Genomic DNA, 23826 nt, shown 5'->3' on the forward strand with positions numbered 1-23826 from the left:
GCCATTAAAAATGAATCTTGACATTCAACAATGAGTCTATTTGATTGACTAGGCTGAGGTTTTTACTGTAATATTCTCATCATCTTTATTTATACTGTCAGGATTGTGAGTTGAAACTCAAAAGAACCAGTAGGCACAGAGGAGATGTCATATGGATTAAACACTAGGAAAATGTGTGAAACTCTCACAGTACACTGAAGATCCTGGCTATTATGTTTCATCTAAAAATAACAAGCCTGACTAAAAAGAACAGACAACACTGAATAAGAAAAGAAGAAGAAAAAAACACAAGCTCCAGAGAGAACAGAGTTCAAACAGCAGGAGCGATAGTGCTGAGTGTGATATGGAATACAACAGGGAGAATGTACAGTACGAGACTCCCTTCAATTATAAATGAAAAGGAAATCAGTGTGAAATGTATGGAATAACCCAGATTCTGAAAAAGCCCCCAACCCTATTTAAAGCTGCTTTAGCTGCTTTTGTGAAATGCTGATGATGAATTTCATGGGCATATATGTGTGCCATCATATGACTTCCTACTGCTTTAACGTGATTGTATTCATTTATATCACTATTAGTTTAGCAGCAATTATAACACCAATTATCAGAGAGACATTTCGGGGCCTTGGCCGAATGGAAAACGTGCCACAGACTAGGCTGAGCCAGTGTGCCTGTACACCACTGGATTGTGTGTATCCATGTGTCGTGCCACGAGGGGCTAGCACAATGCATCAAGGGGGTGGGGTATGTATCCCTGCAATAAGAGAGGAGGGCTTAGTCAATATATGCGCATGTGCAAATACACCTTGGCTCTAATATACCCACATGTTGTCATACACGGCATTCCATATGTAAAGGTGCGCAAATGCACAGTTGTGTTATGTCTGATCACGCTACGACTCATGCCGTAAATAGAAAGTACCAAGTGTGTTTTATTTAATGATTAGAGCAACATAATTACATTTTGCACGTGGTATGTCTTGCTTATACCTAAATACTGTATGTGAAAGAAAAAAACTTAAACAAAATGTTAAAAATAATAAAGAAAAATGCTCTTTTTGTTTGATTTGACAGGACTGACAGTCTGCACCTGATTCAATTGTTTTTTATGTATTTATTAATATTTTTTATTTTTTATTGGGATCTATGCTATTTACCACCTTGGGAGGACTGTCAGCATTAATTATGAGACCAAATATATTTAAAGTTGAAAAAGCACTCTTTAAAAAATTCTGCATTATACTTCAAGTCCTGCATTTACAGGTGACCATGTAAGTTTATCTGCAGTGAGCTACAATTTAAGAGTGATATTGTGATCTATGGAGGCGAAGTAATGGGAGGACAACAACAACACCACAGCAGAAGAGACCTGTGGAGAAAAAAGTGTGCTATCTACTTGCACCATCCAGAAGAAATCGCCACCAAAAGAAAAAGAAATACAAACAGTTAGAAAACTTTGAGGGTAAACTTTCATTACAATTAAGTAAGTTAAGTATAATATTCACCTGTGCTTCATTTGAGACCAGAGAATTCTCTTTTCACCCATTATAAGTATTGCACAACAAGAGACTGTGACTTGTCCAGGCTGTATCCTGCATTTTGTCCTGTGACAGGTGGGATGGGCTTCAGCCTCGCCAGGACACTGAATCTGGAGCTGAAGAAAATGGATGAATGGATGTATAGATAGTCCCACCTTCCCAGATTAAGATAGCCAGCCAACGAATTGAGAACTCTAAAATGGCCTGGAAAACTTTTCAATAAATACACGTGTTGTTGTGTAGAAAAAATGGTGCAATTCATAGATTAAAAACTATATTTTGTTACTGAGGGCTTGCCCTCATTTGCAGTGTGTATGAGTACTCTTTATTGTTTACTCTTACCTATATTTAACTTCATCACGCAGCCACTATTCAATCAAATTTCAGAGCCTGCCAACTCACAGAACTCATTAAAAATTTGTTTTTGAGGTCTTAAAGCACAAGATTACCCAAACTTCAGACAGGTGAAGGGCGACATAATCTCTGATATGTTTTAACTTAAGAAATTAACTTATGTAAAGTTATTTTTTTTAATTAATATGTGATCAATATTCACTGCCTAGAGATGGTACTTTTTATTTTTAAGTTATGAAAAGCACAATTTCTGAAAATATTCCCTTTTTAAATGTTTTATTATTTATAACAAACTTTATACACAGATGGGGTCAAGCAGGAGTTTGCAGATGATAAAGTGATATGTAGTGAGAATAAGGAGTCGATGGAAGACAGTCTGAAGAAGTGGAGGTAGGCACCAGAGAGAAGAGGAATGAAAGTTGCAGAAACAAGACAGAATACATATGAGTGAATGAGAGGGAGAGAGTCAACACACAAGGAGCAGAGGTAGGTGAGTTTAAATACCTGAGGTCAACCATCCAAAGCAATGGACAGTGCACAAAAGAGTTGGAGAAGAGAGCCGTGTCAGGGGTGATTTGTCACAAAAGTGTAGCGGCAAGAGTAAAGGGTAAGATTTAAAAGATGGTAGTGAAACCCGCTATGATACATGGCTTGGAACAATGGCAATGACACACAAAAAAAGACTGGAGTCAGAGCTGAAGACGCAAAAGTTTTTACTGGAACTGAACAGAATGAACAACATATGAAATATATACATCAGGGCGACAGCTCAGGTCGAGCACTGTTCCTGCCAGGCACGAGAAAAGGAGGAACAATGATGTAGTAAAAAAGACATGCAGACATGTTGGTGTGACAGAGGAGGATGCTAGGGATAGAGTGAGATGGAGGCAGATAATCTGCTGTGGCAGATACAATTTTCGCTGAAAAGAAAGACCCATACGCACGACACACATATTAATTATGAGTTTTATGATGTAGTTTAGCAAAAAATGCCAGCATAACTAAAAGGTGTGTTGATAATCTGTTGCATTATTTACCCCTCCTTTCATTCACTCATTTATATTTATGTAAAAGTAATAGGTGTAGTCTGCGAAGCTGTAAACGTTCCTCTGTTAACCTTAAACACAAACACGGTGTCCTCAGTTTCTTCTGTCCCGTGTACTACTGATTCTTTGCGCTTTTCCGGTTGGGGCGGTCCTGATATGTACGTATAGTCGCCTTGTCGAATCCTACAAAAAAGTACGGACTTTTTGTAGTGCTTTAGCGAAAGCTAAAATTTGAATTCACAATTATATCTTAGCACTTTTATAGTTTCGTTTTTATTTCAGTTTGTGATTATGTGAATAATTTCAGTTTTCCTACTTTACGTTCGGCACACAGGCACATCTGTGGACACCTCCTTACCCAGAGTTTTAATGTGACCTCTACTGCAGTTGAAAATACTTGGGAGCGGAGGCAGAATCCATTGATTTTTCTTGACAATGTAGGGGTGTATGAACAGATACGGTGACAAATTGAATGAGAAACCTCTTCTTTTTGTGTATTAGAATCGTAGGAAGCGCTTATGTGCTCCTCGCCGCTTGATTTCCGAGTCGGAGAGCTCAGTGTTGCCGGGGTAGAGTTCGTTTTAGCTGCACTGCATCAACATGGTGAGTATGACAGCGAGCACCTGAACGCAACGCTATATATGTTTTGTCTCACTTCTTTGATAGGTCTCCAGCCTCTAACATCAGCTTTCATGTAAATGTTTACCTTGACTCTGAAGCGTTTTACTTTTTGTGCCGTTTGCTATTGTGACTGCAGTGGGATGTTAGCTTAGCTTGCTAGCCAGAGCAAATGCTTGTAGTCGGCAGGTCAGTGTAGCTTGTAAGTTAAAACGGTGACAGCAGAGTAGTGAATGGAGTAGTACATATTATATAGTATATACATATATGTTATGCTGTTAAGTAGGGTCCACTCACATACACTGTTTGCAGTTATTGTCATTTACTAGTTTTGCATATGGGACTTTGAAGGTAGGTCGTATATACCATATAATTAGCAGTTAGCTTACCATTCAGCTGGCAAGATAATTTCGGGAAGGAGATGAAAACTACCCCCCAAAACATTTTTTTCACATTAAATTATAAATTCAACCCCGCTGTACGTACAATTGTAATGACATTTATATTTATATAAGTCAAGCGATTGGGCAGTCCTTATTGGATCAATAGCCGTGGATTTATAAAAGTATCTCAAGTTCTAACACAGCATCACCTAAGTAAAAGTAAGATGGAGTGTCAAACATGAAAATGTATTTCCTATTGAAAGCTAGTGAAAGGATTTTGCCTTCTTTAAAAAAGAAACAGAGTAAAGGAAAGGTTTTTAAAATAATAGAGATAGAATTTGCATAACCTCCTGCAGGTACAATTTGTATCTTCATTGGTTAATGCAGCTGACTGTATCTGCTGTGATGTGCCTTAAAGGCACAGAACTGAGTCTGAACTTCTTGAACTAACCGTTAACAAGTGACTGACTCATTAAGTATTAACATGCTTATTAACAGTTCTATAACTATGTTTATCTATATTTGGTTAGTTGATAAGTTGTAGTAACCTTCAAAATACTTTCAAAGGTTGGCTCAAGGTTAAGAGCTGAATTGACTTTTACGCCCCCCCCTCACCACACCAATTTGACTTACAAGAGTCAACTTCCCGTCTCTTCATGATGGTGCTTACTGATAAGGGGAGGTAAACGTAATGGAAGTTTACTTGCATGAGTAAAATGATGGACACCAGCATACAGGAATAATTAATTGGACGCATAATTAAAATTGAATATAATGACAACACAATGCAGCAAATATTGAAATTCACAAATATATTGCAGTGTATTATAGGTAATCATCATGTAGTGCATCAAGTATTGTGGATTTGCTGTATTGACACAATGAATAGGCATTGTACCGTCCTTGTATATTGCATTCTGTAATTCGCACCCTGATTCATTCATCAAGTATCTAGTGTTACTATTAGACTTGTTTTTATAATCAACATATGGAACATCTCTATCATATGCTGCAATGTTTATATTACAAACTTTGTTCTTGGACCTCTGGAACCCTCACTAGCTGAAGATTTTAAATACACCCAGCAGTATATAGTGAAGATGAATGACACTGGAGAAGTGCTGGTCAGTACAGGGTTTCACTGCTTTAAAGTTAGTTTCATCTGTAAAATAGTAGTGAGGTTTTTGAGCTCTTACAGATAGTGTTTATCGCTGCAGTTCCCACTCCCCACCCCCTACAGATTTCATTTGGTTGTTCTGTGGAGGGGGTCAAGCGGACTGGGCAAGATAAGGGAGTCCATGCTGGCTCAATTTCCCTCAGGCCTGAGATCCTTGCAGGTCTCCCACAGAGTGTGGTCAGCATCCACCAAACTAAGAGTGTGTGCTTTTGACCTATATAGCATGACCATTACTCACATGAAAAAAAATGTCCCGAGTGAGAGAGGTTGTGTTTGGTCACGCGTCACATCTAAGTGAGAATAATTGCCAAATAAATGGCACCCACTCTCCTCTATGTGAGTCCAGAAGAGGTATTGACTTCAGCTTTTGAAGCTTACCCCATGCTGGGTGACACTAGGGATTCCCATGACCAATATAAAATCTAGGTCCAATGTATATGTCTGCCAGTATCACTTGTGCTGTCAAGGTGTTATTCATTTCCTCCTTACACACCAAGTTCACCCTGACATGGGTTTAACCATCACTCAGAGACAGGTGTGTTGCTATTTAGTCCGGTCCTGCTTGGCGATACATTTACTAGTAATATGTGTTGCTTTTTGTCATTGTGATAAATGTTTGTCGTCCAAACTTGGAAGCGGATGTCTGTTTAACACTTTCAGCTAGCTGTAAACAAAGCTCATCAAATGCTATTTATTTTCAGATACTTACATTGAGTTGTAACATTGCAGAAATTGCATGTTTGCATGTTTTGAAGGTTAAAATATAAAGAGAATCAGTTTGTTGTCATTGTTGCGGCTAAAACTCTTTGACCATTAGTATGTTAAAATAATCTTTATGGCTTTATGTAAATTTTTAAGTGGATTCCAATCAGGGCACAGGGTTATGTTTAGCCTTAAATTGTTGATAATGTAAACTCAGATTGAGGATTACCGTGTAAGCCCAAATGTGAATTCTTTGTCATTCTTAATCTCTGGTTGTCTAGCTATCAATTTCTAGTTGTTTTTCAGCATGCAGTTTTGTAAGTGAAACCTATTTCAAATTTAGTTTGAGCTCATAATATTTTTTGATTTGATGTATTTGATACCTACAGGCCATTATAAGTGTATATAATGCATTTTTCTTTCTTGCTAATATTCCAAGTACATTTATTAGAAACTTTATTAATTAAAATATTTGAATGCGCCAGACAAAAACATTTTGGTGGGGAACCCCCTTTATGCTGCATCATGTTTGTTTCTACAAAAAACAAAAACAACACACAAAAGTCCCATCTGTCTGTGAGAAGAGACACTCGATTAGAACTTGGCAAGTGTTTGCAAACAAGTCAGTGTCTTCTATGTAAACTACTTTTTAGTCCCGGCAATATGTCAGTAACCAACCCAATTACACTCTTTTTGACCAGTTTTACCTGGCAACCACCAGCAGCCACTTGCCAGCTGGTCAAGATGTTATTCTGGAGATTGTATGTTGTCAAGGTTCCTCTTCCTCTAAATTCTCATCAGGCCTCTCATCTTCTTATTGAGTGTAGATCACTGAAAGATGTTAGTATGGTGGTTCACATCGTTTCTCTAAATAAACTGTCAAAGATTACTCAGCTCTGTAGATATAGTGCATACATTCATGTATGTATTTATATACATTATTCTTAGGCCATTAAGCGTACAGCTGATCTGTATAACTGTGACTTGCATCTCCATTTAATAAGTCATCAATACATCAATCGTGATCATTCCAAATGATTCACAAATCATTTGTTGTGAATGTACTTATAAAGTGATAGCATTTCTTATTGCCTATATTCTTTAGCAGTGTGAAAAAAGATATGTATTGGAAGAAAAATCAATAGGAGTATTGGTACAGTGGTGACAAATATTGACATTTTTATTGCAACAAGCAGACACTCCAAACAGATTCCCATTCCAAGTTGGATTATCAGAGTTACTGCTTCATAATCTACAATTTAAGTTATAATAAATTATCTTAAAGTAAACATTAAAAAATACAATAAGAGTAAATTAATTGCCACTTTTTCTGCACCATTTGTCATAATGTCTGTGTTGCCATGAGCCTTTGCTTCTGTGTAAGGTATCCAAAGATTAAGCAAGAAGCTTAATAGCAACCTGGCACACTTGGATCAATATTCACTTAGGCTTAAGGAGCCAGAATCGTTCCCATCATGCTGCGCTTTTATCCTCTCAATGTAGGCTTAGATCAGTGGGTTGGCTTCTCTTTGGCAATCAGTAGGAACCATTGATATCTGTGCCTGCACACGCTTGACCGCAATGACCCAGTACAGAAACTAATCTCAAATTAAATACCTTTAATAAAAAAAAATGAAATGTCTGGAGTAGGCTAGCACTAATGAACCAAAACGCAATAAAATTCAACATCCGGCAACTAGAGCAAGAATTCAATAGCTTGTTGTGTTTTGTGTCAAGATAAAATTACATTTACACTAATATTATTATATTATATATTATAAACCTAGTAAAATATTAAAAAGATATCTGCTTTTAGGAAAATAAAATGTTCTAAACTGCAAAATCATTTTAAGCTTAATTGTGCATTCTTTGATTTTACCATGTTCTGCACTGGGCTGGTGAACTATTGAGGGTGTACCCAGTATTCTGTAGCATGTGACCTAAATCAGCTAAGTGGTTAAGAAAGTGGATGCATGGATGATTTTTTCTGATTGGATGTTTAAGTAACAAATTAAAGAGTAACATTGTTTTTTGTTTTTTTTTATATGTTCCAAAAAGTGCTGCAGTTTTATGTCAGTTATTTTAAAATCACATCACAGTGAAGTAACCTAGGTTACTTACAGAGTACAACACTTTGTTAAAATGCTGTAAAACAAAATATTATTATTTTTGTTTTTAAATAAGCAGATATTTGAATTAGCCAGCCAGCTGGGGATGTATGCTGAAGTTACGAGAGTGCTTGAAGTTTTATGGGCTGGTGACTCTATATAAAACAATTTCAGTGACTTCCTTTTATTTCAGGTAAATGGTGGGGAACCTTTCATAAGGTGTTGATGCCATGAAATTACAAATGAGCAGAGATTTCAAAGAAAATACATATTTTCTTAGAAATCTTTGCAGTTTCAATTGAATTGTTGCCTTTGTGCTGCTTTCAAATAAAAATAGGCTTTAAAATTGTATCTGAAAAATTGTATTTGGAGTCTGCTTTATTTAAATGTTACACATCACCCCATATTTTTTATACTCTAGCTTAGCTTCTATGTTCACTTAAGACATTACAAGATTGTGTTTAATTGTGATATAGAAGAAGAGACAGGCACAGTAAATGACTAATCAGTTCTGGTCATTATAAAATGTTTTACAAGCTTTCTTACAACCTTTAAATTTGCATAAATGCAATACATTTCTCTTTATTTCCTGATCTAATGAATTAAATAAATAACAAATACTAAACATCAAGCAGTACTATGAAATAATGCAACTGACTGGCTGGTTATGATGGCCTAATACAACCAGAGTTGTACATAAAAGGACTACTGCTTAGGTGGTAAACAGAGGAAAAAAAGGTTTTCAGTAACTATAAGATGAAGATTTCTCTGTCTGTCTTTACTGTTCCATCACATCTACCGCTGCTTGCAAATTGTAGCTTTACCAATCAAACAAGTGTTGAAGTAGCATTAACCAGAGTGTCAAAAAAGACACATAAATCAAGGTGTCAATGATGTTAAAGCACTTACGATGTCAGTATTCTGGTTTTAATGAACAGTAAAAGACTGCCACAGCGCCCCTTTGGTTGTAAATTTCTGTTGGCCTTTTAAATGATGTATTTTCGCATTCTACACATTTTGTAGCTTTAGGTGTAGCTTGGCTTGTCTAAATAATACTGAAGCGATGAACCTCTAGGTCATGCTGAGCTTGTTTTGTAGCGGCTGTATGGCATGCGTAATTATTCTTTCTTTAAATGTGATTTAAATCCAATCCTTTTTCCACAGGGTGTGATCGGTGTGCAGCTTGTGGTTACCATGGTAATGGCCAGTGTAATTCAGAAAATCATACCTCATTATTCCTTGGCAAGATGGCTACTCTGCAGTGGCAGGTAATGTAGACTCTCTTACATGCTGTTCCAATTTCATTGTACTACTGTACTATGTATGACTGTGCAATGACAATAAAGAGTTATCTTATCTTATCTTATCTTATCTTATCTTATCTTATCTTTAAGTGCTGCAGGCAGTTTAGTTGCCTCCTGGGAAGTTTATTTCAAAAAGGGTTCCAAACAATCGGGATCAAAATGTTTACTCAGACTCTAAAGCTTTCGGAAGCATTTTGATCAAAGACCAAAGGTCGGCAAAATATTGGGGTGACCTGAAAGGACAGAAATAGGGTGCGCTTCATTTCCTCTAACTAGTGCCACATATGTTTTTGAGAAAACTGCTTTTTGGAACATCTTTAATAATTAATAAGCTTTTTTTAGGGCACCGTTGCAACATTTTCAGAACTGTTTGCCCTAAGCAGAGCGTTGTCCCCTCAGAATATTTTGCAATTACTTTTTTCCATAATAAGTAAATAAATATAGAATGTAAAAAAAGCAAGCTTTGCTCCTTCTATCCTCCTCCACCTCACAGTAGTTCTCAAGATGCGCTAACAAGAGAGTTTCTAAACAAAGTTAAGGAGGGTCTTTGTCTTTAAAGGGATGCTCCTGAATTAGGTCTTATTTCAAGCTTAGTCCTTAAGGACAAATACTCTTTCTGTTGTAAAAGCTCTTATAAATGCATTTTAGATGTGTATTAGCGTCGCTTATGTGAAGTGAATCTTTGCGATATGTCTGGTTAGTGCGCGCTTTTGTGTTCTCTAAGTTCATCATAAAGCTTAGAGATGTTATAAATTGAGGCTTTGAGTCATGTTCATACAATCTAGACTTAATGTCACCACTTAAAAGAGCATTTTTGAAGAGTAATGTAAGGCAATTTAAAGTTTTAACAGTAGACGAATCGTCTTTGATTGTTGGGAAAGGGAAATGAATGAACAATTGATTATATAGTCCCCAGTTTTCTTATGGTACATGTTTAACCCCAAATTACTTGCCTATGCCTTCCATAGTTCATAGTCAACATATACTATTTTATGCTGGGTGTCTTAGCAAATGTACATCAAATCTAGCAACAGTCAGTCATTTTTTTTTCCTTTGTGCGTGCTTTTTTTCTCTTTTTCTTTCCTTTTTTTAAATCCTGTCCTGTCTGGCAGCTTTTACAATCAGAATTATGATTTAAATGTGCCAAACACATTTTGCTTTTGCAAGAACAGCAACATGTGAATCTTTTATCTGTTTATTTATTTCTATTTGTGTTATTTTGGTTATTCATTATATGTGGTATAGTATGACGATTTCTAAGGCAGGACAGGCAGGAAAAAAAGAAGGGGGGTATACTGGGGAAATTAACAAAATACAATAAAAGGATACATATAGAAATACACAGTGTAGCACCAACTGTTGCTCCTGTTAGAAAAAAACTAACATACTGCACCTGGAACACATAAATTAGAAAATGCATAGATACATAAATCAACAGTCTTCTTGTAGTGTGAGAGAGTGTGTTAGAATGGCTGTGTCTTTGTCACAAATGTACTTTGCACGTGCTTTAAAACTGTCTTTTTTCCCCGTCTACTACTCTGAGTACAAAGTCACATGGCTGTTCTTTTCTTTGTTCGCAGTTTGCGGTGGTACCAGCACCCTACGGAAGATGAGTTGAGGAGCTTAGCTGGGAAACAAAAAGGACAGAAAAGGAAAGACAGGTAGGTTGGAAGGAAGGGTGCGAATGAAGGCTATTGTTTGGTAGCGGGGAATAGCAGAGGCAAAGAGGAGGTGCCAAAGATGTGTTTATGTGGTTCATTTAAGGATTTTTTGAAGTAAGGAGATAAAATAGACAGATTTCCTTCTGGTTTGTTCCTCCATGGCTGTTCATTGGGTTTAAGAACAGCTCATGTAAGTGGTCCTGTCCAGTGGATATGAGGAAAGTTGGACATTTAAGGGGGGTAGGTGTTACTATTTGGACTGTTTTAGGGGAAAAGAATTGCATCATCTCTGAAATCTAAAAGGCATTATCAATTCAAAGGGGTCAGATGTCAAGCCTTAATACTAGAAGTGTCAAATTTTGCTTTGAGACTACTTTGCATTAAACAAACAAACAAACAAAAAAACCCATGCTATTCATTTTTCTAGAGCTGCAGGTGTATGTTGGGCCATACAAACGAATTGCCTTTGTACTCTTCATTTTAAATGTGAATTTAAAGTCACCGGTGACAGTTAATCCTTACTGTTCCACATGGTGTCCATCTCTCAACTTAAGGCGGTTTTTGTAGCACAGTCCTTTCTTTGACCCTGTATGAGGCAGGTCAAGGCTATCATCACCACATGCTCAGTAATCTCTAGAAGAAAAAGAGGGACCACTGTCCTTTGGCCAGCTCGTGCCATGCAGCTCAATTCTCTTTGTTAAGCGTCCAACTCCCTCAGCCAGGGGTGTAGCTGAGCCCCTTTTTTCCTGTCAGGTGCCTCAGAAATTAAATCTATCTAGGGCATGTTTGGTCTTTGAGTCTTAGAATGGTATTGTTCAGCCAGCAGTCCAAAACTAAGGAGGCCCTCAGACAGTTTTTCAACATTAAAGAGCAGCTCTCCATTCACTTGTTATTAGCGATTTAGAGTTGCCTACATTTTGCCACACTGGGTCGTGGGAGAGTACATTAGTATTGGTAATGAAATTTTGAATGCTTGAGCTGCATTGGATCTCATAAGTAAAGCTTTTAGCTGTCATGGATTCTCTTCTTGCCTAAAAGAGAGTTCAGATGAGAGTTTTCAGTTCAGACTACTGTTATTCCGGTTTCTTTTCCTTTAAAAATGCTTTACCATAAATCTTGACTCTGTTCCAGTTTTTTTTTCTCCCTTTCTCACCCAAGTTGTTGTTCTGTCACTCCTTTTCAAGGAAGTACAATGGTCACATAGACAGTAAGCCCCTAACAGTCCCCAAGGACATAGACTTACAGCTGGAGACGAAATGCATCACAGAAGTGGACACATTAGGTAACTTGACTGTTTGTTCCCACAGCCTGTAAATACTGTGCAATACAATCTGTTTTGTAATTGAAAGTGTTGATTTAATTATGTACTTTATGTCCGCAGCTTTGCACTACTTCCCAGAGTTCCAGTGGCTTGTGGATTTCACAGTAGCAGCAACTGTGGTTTATCTGATAACAGAGCTGTACTACAGTGTGGCTCAGCCCTCGGGAGAGATGAACATCAGTGTGGTCTGGTGCCTACTAGTACTCGCCTTTGTTGTGTATCCTTACATCAGTCTGTCTTTACGTTTTATTAATTCTTTTCTTTTTTTTTTCAGTGTTGTTGTGTGAACTAGCTTTTTATTTGATAATATGCTGACAGTAAGAAAATGTTACACAATTATAAAATTTAGCATAACAAAAATATTCTTTCATTCATTAGCACATTTCAACTTTATATGCAGACTGTCATAGGCAATCATCAGTACAGCACCTGCTGTTCATCATGTTGCACCGGTTTTTTTAAGCAATTTTCTATTTTACGTTTAGTGCTTGCTGGTGTTGCCCGGTTACACATACTGTGTTGCCTTTACTTAGACTTTTGTTAAAAATAATAATGCAGTCCAAACTCTTTATTTCCTGTTAACTGTGACATTAGACCACCGAATGTAAACATGTCAGAAGATCAAACCTAACACTTGATAGTGGCTGCTTTGTCATTAGGATTCATTAGAACTCGTTAGACGGTGTTATGATTATACATCGTTATCAAGACTTTTGTGTTCTGACACCACAAATGATAGTCTGACATCAAATGATGGTCAGTTCAACATTAGCAGTATTGTTACAAGTGTGCTATCTTGGGCAAAAAACGTGAAGAAACAGTGGTTTTTTGTCCCCCCCCCCCCCCCAAGGTTTCTTGTCCTTTTGTAGCTTCTGTCAGTGTTTTACTTCCTCCAGCCAGCTAAAAACAGCAAGCTTCTGTTTTTTGTGAGGATCTGATGTATGTGTTTATTTAGATGTAGATTGGGCAGCTCAGATCCGATCATAAGTGGCCACTCAAGAAATATGTAGGTCAACATAGGTTAACATGTCTATAACAGAGATTCAATGTGCTATGTAAATGCAACAGAGGAGACTAATGGCACTGAAATGAGAGGTAAAGATTCTCCTGGTTCGAATTCCCATTGCCTTTATCGTCCTCCTGCTATTTGCTGTGCTGAATAATATACATTATCCTTGCCACCGACCAAGGGGATCAATGTTTCCAGTTCTCCAGGTCAGATGTGGCTCACTGTGGTCAGACGGTGTGTCATTTCCTGCCTGCACTGGCGATTGGAGGCCCAATTTTCACAGCCCAACATACTGGTATGCCTGGGGAAAAGGAAACTGATGAAAGCTGAAGATGAGGGGATATGTGTTAATTCGACACATGATTTCAGTTTTTTCCCCATTTCAGCCCTGGTGACAAGTTTAAATACTCTCATAACCTCTCCTTTTCATTAATCTGACAGCATCCGCACACGTCAGCTTCATGTCTGAATGAGGACCTGGTCAACAGTCTTATGAGGGCGGACCTTGTAAAATTTACATATCACTTTCAACACAGGGTTAAACTGCATGCATTCAATTTTACAGGCAAGCTCATGATTACGATTCCTGCTGTCTGTACATTTCTCCGTTGCATCCCTGTGAGTTGCTCATCTTACACAGAGCGAAAGACAAGTTGCATGCTTTCAGCTGCCAGAGGTATACACGGACAACTCCAGAATCACAGAATGCCTTTCAAGTATGATGTTGGTGAAATTTAAGTATTTTTTTCTGAGTTTATGACATTTCTACAGCATCAAACGGGGAGCCATCTGTGAGGGTTTCCAAAGCAAAAGTGCTGCATATATTTACACATGTAGGAGTAGATCAGTAAATCTGTTCTATCTCTAACAGCAGATCACCTTGTGTGTTTTTCTTCACATTAGACAGGTGAACTGTCACAGTTTAGAAGCTACAGTTAAATAATTTGTTTCAAAGTGGCCATCTGTAGTCCAGAGCTCCATCACAGCTGTCAGAGTATGCATGGCCTTTAATTAACGAAAGTAGGCCAAACTACATGTGGCTGCCATACTGTAGAACAGCTCTGATCTCATACATAATGTCACTTGATGTCACTTATACATATAGCAAATGTGCACACATGCTGTGAACTCTGTGGAGTTCACGTTATGTTCAAAGTAATGCCTTTAATTTTTTTCTGATAGAGTCCTTAAGACTCTTGCCTTGGAGGTCAGCTGCACAGCTCTCTCAACTATTTACTGAAAGTAATGGAATTACTGGAATTCTGCAAGTATGCACATTTGATGGTATTTACCTTTTAAATCTATTTACTAAAATGTAAATTCCTGCTTAAAAATCTCCCTTTTATCCTCCCAGTGTTAGCAAGCCACCTTTGATTGTAACGCCCTACATCATAGTTCAAACTTATTCCTCTTAGAGCCTCATGCTAACTTTTATCTAGTGAGCATTATAGTACAAATGAAGGTTGGAGAGGTAAAAAGAAAACCCACTTGTTTGAATGCTATTCTTGATTTTGAGTGAAAGAGATTGAATGCCACACTGTAACCTTATATGTTCCAGAATCCAAGGATTTCATCTCTGTGAACATCAGAGCAAAGTCACTGCAAAATAGTATAAATATTTTCATCACTTCAGTCATATGCAGCGGTGCCAAAGCACCAGAGATCCACTCTCCACACATACCAGCTAGCAGGGTTTGTGTGACTTTAAATGAGTGAGGGTTCACACAGGTCTTTCAGTATCCACAGACTGTGTTCTTCTGTAAAGAGGAAAAATAGTTTGCATGGTGAATATCCACGTTGTTCATCGCATATTGTTGTGTATTTCTTTTGAATTTGACAAAAGGATAAAGTTTAGGCAAAGTAGTTTGTCTTAGCTGATTATGTCATTGTGCTTCTTGAGATGTTTTCCTTAACTGTGCACTGTACAGTAAGACGCTTTTTTCTCTAACTGCCCATTACTTCAAGCTGGAAGAAAGCGGCGAGCGCTCACTCTGCATTACTTTTGCTTTCTTCTTTTTTGTTAAAGCCATGGCCATTCTCATTGTCACTGAAAACTACTTGGAGTTTGGTCTGGAGACAGGTCAGTTCTGCACCATAGCTTTCTTTTTGTGTAATAAAAATATTGCTCACCGTTGAACACGCCTTCCTTTCTAGGTTTTGAAAACTTTTCTGACAGCGCTCAACAGTTTCTGGAGCACCAAGGCCTCGACTCCCAGTAAGTGTAACATCAGTGTTGTTGTTTCTTTCCTCCGCTGTCATAGATTCTTTACGACTTGTAAAATGACCGTTATAAGTAACGTGGATTTTCTCTTTCACAGGGGTCCCATATCTAAGCTCACCTTCAAGTTGATCCTGGCACTGCTTTGCTCTCTGATCGGAGCGTTTCTAACTTTCCCTGGTCTACGGTTGGCCCAAATGCACCTAGATGCACTCAACCTAACTACAACCAAATTTACACAGTGAGTCTTCTGTGCTTTGTAGATACGTCAGTAGCCCTTTTTATAGACAGCAATAATACGTATACCCCTTAGATGTTAAATGTTTGATCTTAAAACTAGAAATACAAAGAACCAATACTCCGTTTTACAGTTTTAAAAAAAGTATCACTAGAGTTTATAAAATTTTTCCTTTTAGTTTTTATGTAGCATTGCTGGCAGACAAATATCAATTAAAAATATGCTTCTTTGTTTCACCTGGTAAGATAACTGTGCTATTTGGAGCTGTAAAGTATTTAATCTCGTGTAGAGTTACAAACAAAACGGATAGATAGAAAGTTGATTCTGTTCATCTGGACGTAGCGTATTCAGTGGGAAAAACGTTTCGTCGCTCATCCAAGTGACTTCTTCAGTCTCAGCTGACTGCAGGTTTCCCCAATCTTATAAACAGTACATTTGCACAATGCCTGAAACTAGCACCACTAAAGGAACAATAGGCTGGGAGGTCAGTTCCTTCATCATAATTAAGCAAATTCTCATAACCATTGATCAATGACCCTGAGCACCATCACAGAGAGTTGGGGAATGGCTGCAATCACAGCATTGTAAGATGGCGAAAGATGTACCCTCAGACCCCCTCCTCGATTCAGAGATGGTCTTTCCCTTTTCACGTAAACGGCCTCCTTGACTCCGCGCTCGAACCAGCGTTCCTCCCTGTCCAGGATGTGTACATCCTCATCATTGAAAGCGTGTCCACTGGCCTGTAGGTGTAAATAGACTGCAGAGTCCTGGCCTGACGAGGTAGCTCTTCAAGGATAGATGTACAAATTCAGTACTCAAAGTAGCAAACTGAAAAAGAAAGTGGCTGCTGGAATAAGATAGTTTACAATTAAGGTCATATGGTTATAAAGAACCTTCTGTTACCGCAGTTTTCTCATTTTTGACCTTGTTTAATCTGCTTTCATTAATCTGTAAGCCCTGAGCTACTCAGTTCTCTACTCCGTAGATGATACTGAGCAAATGTTGGAGCAGAAGTTGCATTAGAGTTTTTGATTACCTAGTATTATTTGCAAGATTAAACTTTGCAGACAGTCATGAAACGAAGCCTGCTTCATATTGGCAGCCTATTCTTTGGGCAGATTAAACCAAAATGAATTTGTTTGGATCAGATGGGGCCCGTCGTGTTTAACGTGGACCTTGCAAGGAACACTTGTGGCTGTGTCGTGCAGAATCCCTCCAGTGAAGAACAGATAGAGATGAGCCTGTAAACAATGGCTGAAGGTCTCTATACAGATTTTTTTGCCACTCTGGTGTCATTACAAAATATACAAAATATATTAATAAATGAAAGAATGGACCTTCCAGATGTAGTTACTCGTTGCCTTGAGGTAAGACAGTGTTTTTGATTTCCTCTAACCTTTGTTTAATGTATTTGTTACGTTAGACCTGTTTCATATGGGATGTGCTTAAATTGGCCACAAAAACAATGCTTAACTATTAAACTATCCTATCTTGGACTATCAAGAGGACAAGTGCAGCCGGGTAATACTTGTCTCCTACTATTCAGAGTGTGTCAAATTTAAGAGAGCACCCTGCAAGTCAGATGAAGGCTTGCTCAATTGAGGCAGATTTCCATTTCAGAACTCACTGGGTGGGATGCCTCTGACCATGATAGGGGGTACAGAGCAGGGAGCACATCGCATTCAGATAATCCACTTTGGCATAGCAGACTCCCCAAAATGGCTTCCTCTTCCATTCCCCTACTTAAGTGTCATGAGCTTACATCTTCAGACCCTGTCACCAGCAGGGATTATCTCCATTCCTTCGAAATGTGTGTCTTGGTTATCTTCTCACCACTCGCGGGGAAAGTTATGTTCGTAGTGTGGACTTTATTTCTCGCAGTCTTAACATTTAAAAATTGATTATTTCATTGATGTCTTCAGTTTTCTATAATGTATGAATTCATAGATGATTCTGAAGGGGGGAAAATGAGTTTCCTTGGTTTTAAGTATTGTGTTTATTTCTGTAGGACTCTGCTTCATATCAACTTCCTGTCCCCTCTCATCATGGTCCTGCTGTGGGTGAAGCCTATTACCAAGGATTACATAATGAACCCCACTCTGGGAAAGGAGAGTGTGCCTTTGTAAGTAAAGATATGGGACACGTTGTGTAGTAACATGTTCCGTGCTCGTAAATACAGTTTAAGCTTTGTGTTGTAACTGGATGAATTAGAGCCGTAAGGAATTATTTTTTTACTTCAACATCAAATAAGTAGTTTAGTAATTGGACCGGTTTGAACATCATCATAGTCCAAAGTTGACTTTGTAAATAAAACACAGTGCTGGCTGAATATGAACAAAACTCGGATGTAAACTAGTTTGTTGCCCACATTTTAGTCTGTGTAAACAATTCATCATGATTCTCCCGGAAGTCTATAGTCTCACACATCACGTTGACGGATCCGTACTCTGGAAGGGAAGTCAGTTCAACTGCCTTGATATCTAGAAAGCTAATTACCTGGCACTCAGAGATGAGACGTCATTGTCAAGGTATAAAAAAAATAAATAAATAAATAAAAGCAATTGTGTCCTTTTGTAGTGCGAAACAGATGTAAACAAAGCAACGCCATTTGTGAGAAAGGAATGTACAAAAATGAGATAACGATTGTATTCAGTGCAAAGATAAAGTGACAACAAGTACACGCATTTTCTGTTTGGACTTTAAACAAATTTAGTCACGCCTGACAGAAGGCCCTTTTTTTCCACCTTCTCTTTGTTTATTTTGAGTTTGTGTATTTCATTTGTGGCACAAGTTTGAATTCTGTCATGTCTTGAACTTTCTCCTGCTGTTGACAGCGACTCAAACCTGATTAAGTCCTATTTCATGTTACAGTGCCCCCTTTACATTATTTTTTTAATTTCTCAATTTCACCCTCTCTTACTTTTCTTTTTTTGTTGTGTATTACTCTTTTTGCTCTTACAGTCTTTCCTTTCTGTCTCAGCATTCTTACCTACCATCCAAATGGCACAGCGGCTACATGATGTATTGAGTTTGTGTGCCAGGGGGGGGGGGACTGCCATCCTTTCATCCCCCCTCTTCTCACTCCTGTCTTTCTGTTACTGTCAGGATGACTGAACAGACGTATGATACTTTGCGGTTATGGGCGATCGTACTGATGTGTGTGCTGCGGCTTGCTATGATGAGACATCACTTGCAGGCTTACCTCAACTTGGCCCAGAAGGGTGTGGATCAGATGAAGAAGGAAGCTGGACGGATAAGTACTGTGGACCTGCAGAAGATGGTGGGCAATTTTTGTTTTTCCCCATGATATTAGTCATAATTATTGATCATTATTAATCAATTACGACTCTGTTTTTTTAATGTAAGAAAATGCAACTACCCGTTTCGACTTAAGGTGAGCACTGAAACGAGGGATTCAGAGTGTTTAGATTACATCACCTATGGCATATGGAATGAAATGAGTAGTTGCCCAGTCATTGCTTTGAATTTTTTCCCATTGGGTGCAGTCTCAAACTGCAGTCACTCTCAGACAGATTTCTGGTTTACACAACAGATGTGCAACAGGTGATTTTCAACAGTTTATCAAAGTTATTGCAATTTCCAACTTGACTCCGTTCAGCTGCAGACTGATAGCAGACTGATTGCTGTTACTTTGGTGCATCAAGACAGAAATTTAACTTTGAAGATCGCACAGATTGCGAATAGTTGCAGTCTACAAAGCAGCCATTGTGAAGGCAGCAGGTTCACTGCACACGATCCTATTAATTTTGGTTTTGCTAAGGTTTGCAATCACTGTTCTCCTTAGTGCGACTGTGTTGTTAAGGTTGATCTAAGATGCTGGTTTTGCAGAGGCGAAGCAATTAAGAAGCCTGAATAATATACTACAACTACAGATAGAACAAAACGCTTTATCCCGTTAAGATTTTTAGATTCAAGTCTACAACAGACAAAAAAACTGATCCCTGTAGTTAACTAATATTTTTATTTATGACTGAAATGCTCTTAAAATGTGAAGATGTTTTATTGCTGATGTTGCTTGATCTATCAATTCATTATTACTGTTACGATGTGTCCTTGCCCTACATGAAATAGGGCTTAGAGAAACAAAAGCTGCTGTGAGTTTATGAGCTTAGTTGAAAACATTTGGAACGATATTGTGTTAACATTTTGTGTAAAAAGCTTATTGTAACGGTGCTTTTCTTGTCTACTTTTCACCTAGGTTGCACGTGTTTTTTACTATTTGTGTGTTATTGCACTACAATATGTGGCACCCCTGGTGATGTTGCTACACACAACCTTGCTGCTAAAAACCTTAGGTGAGTCATCTACTGCTTGGTAAATATATATTTTTTCATGTTTAAAATATCACATTTTCCTCCAACTTCAGGTTATATTTCCTTTTCCCCTCCCATTTTCCTCAATTATTACAGGTGGTCACTCCTGGTGGGTTTATCATGAAGAAGACCTGCCTTGCACCCATGAAATGAACTCGGACTCTATAATGGGTGAAGCACCAACAGCAGCTACGGTGATAGAAACAGGAGCCCGAGCATCAGTAGCTCAGCTCTCAGTGGCCCTGGGAGGCCTGCGGACTGTTTTCAGCCCCTTGCTTTTCCGGGGCCTCTTCTCCTTCTTCACTTGGTGGATTGCTGCCTGCCTTTTCTCCACCTCCCTGTTTGGCCTCTTCTACCATCAGTATCTCATGGCGGCATAGCATCACCAGGCCACTGGTGTCATCAACCCCCCCCTCCAGCTGCACACACACACACAACCGCAGTGCAACTAATGTGTACAGCCTGATCAAAAAGGACTGAGTGGGGGGGCAAATGGAGGCCTACTTACAGCTCAACATCCGCCCCCCTTTCCCTTCCTTCTTCTCTCTGACCACCAGTACAATAACTTCAGTCATATCCTCAGAGCTCCTGGTTCAACTTCCAGTGCTTCCTCCATAGACCATGAACTCTGACATTGTTTTTACATGTGACCACAACTTTTGATCTGGTCAAGAACATTTCTAAACCTTAACAAGACTGTAAGAGTAATCGGTATCAGCAGTGTGTCGGAAGAGCTGTAAAAATAAATAAATACAATAGAATTAATTAATTTTACTAGGTGAAAATCGGTGTGGCAATTCTGATCAGTTACATCATTTTTTTGTGAGGGGAGTTGAATCCATGGTAACTGTTCACAACAGAGCACATGCAATGAGTTTAATTCATCAGCATCTTCAGGTTTTTGACATCTTCTGCTTAGAAAATGCAGGTTCTTTGCAGCATTGTGCACATCAGCAAGAGTCTGGCTTATTTAAACCACAGAGTGCATACATGCTGCTAGGGGCCTGGATGCTAAGAGTCCTTCGGGCATATTCAAGGTCCTAAACCCAATGCACGTTAAAGAAGCTGCATTTAAACCAAAGGATGTCACTGAATCTAGATCTACAATCACCTCAGCTGTTTATGTGTGTGCGTGTGTGCTTTTACATTTGTGGGAAACTGATGATTGCCACACTTAGTCCACATTTGTCTCTTGATTGAAACTTTTAACATATTTTTCAAACTTAATATAATTTGTTGGTTTGTTTTGTTTTTTCCTGCAATGCCTCAGAGAAGAGTCTTACTGTTTGTTGCTAACCGGTGAGCGTCTGTGTTAGAGGAGGGAGGGACAGGCTGGGATGTTCCCAGAATAGCTGCTCGGGTTGTGGCGTCCGTAATAAAAGCAGCGAGAAGCAGTGTTCGACTCAAAGGGTGACATCTCGCTGACTCAAAGCTGATTTCTTTAAATGTGTCTAAATGAACTGAGATAGAGGAGAGACTCTTTTAAAGAAAGGCATAGTTTTGATATCATACTTGCATTGGAATCTTCCTGGTTTTAACTGAGCCATTTTTAGAAGATGTGGGAGATGTGAAGATGATTCAATGGGAGGGACAGGGTCAGGGTTCACGCTTGTGTCTGCATCTACAGCACAAGGCTCTGTGCTGAAGGTCAGGTGAGGAGACGATGTCAGCAACGGTTGATAAGCTACTGCCTTTATATTGTTTCTTTTTACTTCTATCCATTCATTGATTTTAACCTCGTGAGAACAATCTTTGATTTGTATTCTTTTTTTTCCAACAGAACAAATGTTTTGTTTTTTTAATTTTAAAAATGTGTGCCAAGTGAGTCTGACCCCGAGCCCCACCGCGCCTCCTGCTTTTTCTTTTTTCCCCCCACAGGAAAAAGGACAAAAAAAAAGAGGGAATCACTAGTTCTGCTTCACGTAACGATATTGAAGTATTTACCGTTCCTTTGTATGCTGTAATTCTCGGGGGTGGATGATTTTAAACGCACAAGCAGTCATTGTGCAGATGACACACTGGCCAATGCGATTGTCCAGTTTATTCAGGAATGTTGGGTACGTGGCGCCAGATTAATCGCACGGTGCTGCGGTTCTCTGGCCTGTCATTTCCTTTTGCTTTTAATAAACAATCGAGCTGTAATTTCAAAATTCCAGCTCAGTTTTGTACAGAACCACCATATCAGCGTTTCTAAGCTCCTGATGTCAAAAGTCTTAGCTTTAGTTGTGTGTTTTTAAAGGATGGAGAATATGCACATAATGAATGTATCAATCCTGCCTAATTTCTAGATTTTCTGTTTGTTTTTTATGGAAATTATTTGTTTGATGACTTGATTTAACACCCCTCACTCCTTGTACTTCTTAAACTCCTGTCTAATCTGTCTAAATCTGCCCCTCAAGCAAATTGTAATTTATCCTAATGACCAGTTTAATTGATTGATCTGTATTTTTTTTGTATTTATTACACATATTGAGGCCTGTAAACATTTCTCATTTGAATGGCAAACTCTTTTCTTTCATTGTCAGAGTGTGGTGGGCTAAAATCAGCTTTGAACCTGTGTTTGACGGCGTGGTTCTGATCGGTTGCGAAAGAGTACTGGATGCCTTATCGGGCATCGCTCCTTCAGTTTGTGTTACCATTGAAAGTGTTTGTTATTCATTGCTGGGTTCACAAAGCAAATTACACACACTGTTGTTCTTTCATGTATTTATTTCTGCTTTAGAGTTTAGTCTTAAATAAATTATGTTCTTTAATTCGTCCTTTTTAGTACGTCCTTGTAGCTTCATACACAACTTTACACAACTGGGACGTCGGTTAATGATCAAAACTTAAGATGCAGTTGACTCATTATGGTCAGAAGATCAGACCAAGCTCTGAAAAGTTAAAAGACGACCTTGTGCATTTTGTTTTGTCTGATTTTCTGGCCATGCCACCTTCTGAAACTTGTTTCCAGATGACCAAAGATGGAAACTCATTTTTTTTACAGGACATTTCTGGTGATATCCCATACTGTAGTAGAGGAACGTGCTCAACACAGACTACACTTTTGTGGACTCTCTCTTCCAAAGGATGCCAGCAGGAACCCTAGAAAGAACGATAAGCATTTTATTATGTGTTTCACTCCCAGTTTAGCTCGTTCTCACAGGCAAATAACTTTTTTTTTGGTGATGGAAAAAGGTGTGGTTTCTGGTAAACTGCTAAATTAATAAATTGCTGATGTTTTTATACGCCTTGGCTTTTGCTGCAGAGCTGTTTTTGTGGTGTGGCCTTCATGATTGCATGGGGGGAGGCGGGGGATACAGAGGCTGCTTCATCTGCACTTGAAGACTGTAAGCACATAAGGTCCTCTGTCCAAATCAGTGCTCCAATTGCTTTGGAAGTAAAAGCTTTCCTCTGCATTTACAGTGTCTCAGTTTTGAATCTTCAAGGTCTTCGGAAAGATTAAGTTAAAAATAATTCTTTTTTTATTTCTAGCTTAAAAGGGCTTCGTATGAGAGTGTTTACTCATACTGTAATTGTGTTTAAGGATCTCTCTAATTATAAAATATGTCCTCGTGTAAGCAGGCATTGATTAAGGCAGTCAATGGCCATCGATTTGCTTTTCTTAGTTTGGGGGTCTCCATTCTTGTGGGAATCGTTATCGGAGTAGATGGAGGGATGAAATGACAAATGCTCCCAAACTCTCTTTTCTCTGGGAACAACATCAGGCCAGTTAATACAGGCCTTGAGTGCCATTATCCGCATGAGCGGGAAAACTGGGCCATGGCATTCATTCATAGGTAGACAGATCAATAAGACAGCTTCCAAAACAAACC

General features: G+C 38.6%; 1 protein-coding gene across 1 annotated transcript; it reads left to right on the top strand.

Moving 5' to 3' along the window:
- The first annotated feature begins 3213 nt into the window (after positions 1-3213).
- tmem161b (transmembrane protein 161B) lies at positions 3214-22764 on the top strand. The gene is made up of 12 exons (XM_085425298.1): positions 3214-3541; positions 9091-9194; positions 10811-10891; positions 12076-12173; positions 12273-12429; positions 15150-15301; positions 15376-15436; positions 15540-15680; positions 17686-17799; positions 18783-18957; positions 19897-19993; positions 20108-22764. The coding sequence occupies exons 1-12, from the start codon at positions 3539-3541 to the stop codon at positions 20389-20391; spliced, it is 1467 nt and encodes a 488-aa protein (XP_085281424.1). The 5' UTR covers positions 3214-3538; the 3' UTR covers positions 20392-22764.
- The last annotated feature ends 1062 nt before the right edge of the window (positions 22765-23826 follow it).

This window comes from Rhamphochromis longiceps, linkage group LG12 (assembly GCF_057381845.1).
Source record: "Rhamphochromis longiceps isolate RC_006_pf linkage group LG12, R_longiceps_female_GT1.1, whole genome shotgun sequence".
NCBI lineage: Eukaryota > Metazoa > Chordata > Actinopteri > Cichliformes > Cichlidae > Rhamphochromis > Rhamphochromis longiceps.